This window comes from Neopelma chrysocephalum, unplaced genomic scaffold, assembly GCF_003984885.1.
Source record: "Neopelma chrysocephalum unplaced genomic scaffold, ASM398488v2 Primary Assembly neopelma1_96300, whole genome shotgun sequence".
Taxonomy (NCBI): domain Eukaryota; kingdom Metazoa; phylum Chordata; class Aves; order Passeriformes; family Pipridae; genus Neopelma; species Neopelma chrysocephalum.
In genome coordinates this window covers 2459-3899 of record NW_020924948.1, presented here as the reverse complement: position 1 = coordinate 3899, position 1441 = coordinate 2459, and the positions used below count along the sequence as shown (strand labels likewise).

At 61.0% G+C, this 1441-nt stretch overlaps 1 protein-coding gene across 1 annotated transcript in view; it reads left to right on the top strand.

Moving 5' to 3' along the window:
* LOC113981239 (complement factor B-like) overlaps positions 1-1441 on the top strand; it is a 4677-nt gene that overhangs the window by 1206 nt on the left and 2030 nt on the right. The window contains exons 3-4 of the mRNA XM_027708544.1: positions 231-365; positions 1115-1212. Coding sequence (XP_027564345.1) covers positions 231-365; positions 1115-1212 — 233 coding nt within the window. The remainder of the gene's footprint in view (positions 1-230; positions 366-1114; positions 1213-1441) is intronic.

Below are 1441 nucleotides of genomic sequence, written 5' to 3'. Positions count from 1 at the left end.
GAAAATGGCGGGAAACGTGAGGGGAAAATGGCGGGAAACGTGAGGGGGAAAATGGCGGGAAATGTGGGGGAAAGTGGTGGGAAACGTGAGGGGGAAAATGGCGGGAAATGTGAGGGGAAAAAGGGCAGGAAACGTGAGGGGAAAAGGGAGGGAAATGTGAGGGGAAAAATTGCGGGAAACGTGAGGTTTTGGGGGTGTTTTGGGGTGCCCTGACCCCCCGTTTCCCCCAGACGTGTACACCTTTGCCGTGGGGCCCGAGGCCCTCACCGGGACCCTCAATGCTCTGGCGTCGCACAAGGCGGGGGAGCAGCACGTGTTCAAGTTGGAGCTGCCCAAGCTGCAGGAGGCCTTCCACCGCATGATCGGTACCGGGGGGGGGCCCGAATGACCCCCCCATGGGACCCCCAAATCACCACCGGCAACCCCAAACCAGCCCTGGGATGCCCAAAACATCCCTGACTCCAAATCACCCCCAGGATCCCCTAAACATTCCTGACCCCAAACAACCCCCGGGACCCCCAAAATCCCCCTGACCCCAAGCTACTTCTGACCCCAAACCACCCCTGGGACCCCCAAAAACCCCCTTGGGACCCCCAAAACCCCCCTGGCCCCAAACCATCCCTGGAACCCCCCAGCACCCCCAAACCACCCGCTGGGACCCCCAAAACATCCCTGACCCCAAACAACCCCCGGGATCCCCAAACCACCCCTGGGACCCCCAAAACATCCTTGGGACCCCCAAAACTTCCCTGGCCCCAAACCAGCCCTGGGACCCCCAAACCACCCCCCTGACCCCAAACCACTCCTGATTACAAACCACTCCCGGGACCCCCAGAACCCCTCTAACCCCAAACAACCCCCGGCACCCCCAAACCACCCCCAAGACCCCCAAAACTCCTCTGACCCCAAACCCCTCCCAGGACCCTCAAACCATCCCCGGGATCCCCCCAGCACCCCCAGGACCCCCAAACCACCCCTCTGACCCCAAAACCCCCTGACCCCAAACCAACCCCAGGAACCCAAACTATCCCTGGGACTCCCAAAATCCCCCTGACCCCAAACAACCCCTGGGATCCCCAAAACTCCTCTGAGCCTCCCAAATTCCCCCCCCCAGACGAGAGCTCGACCCTACACCTGTGTGGGGTGAGCCAGGAGTTCCCCAGCGCGGGGGAGCGGGAGAGGAACCCCTGGGAGGTCTCGGTGACCATCACGGTGAGGGGGGGACACACTCGGGGGGCTCAGGGGGGCACTGGGCAAGTCCCTGTCATGATGGGGACAGGAGGGATCCCACAGGGATCACCCCCAAAATCACCCCAAAACCACTAAAATTAACCCAAAACCAACGGCAATCAGCCCCCAAAACACCCAAAATCACCCCAATACCACCAAAATCAACCCCAAAACCACCCAAAATCACCCCAATACCACCAAAATCACCCCA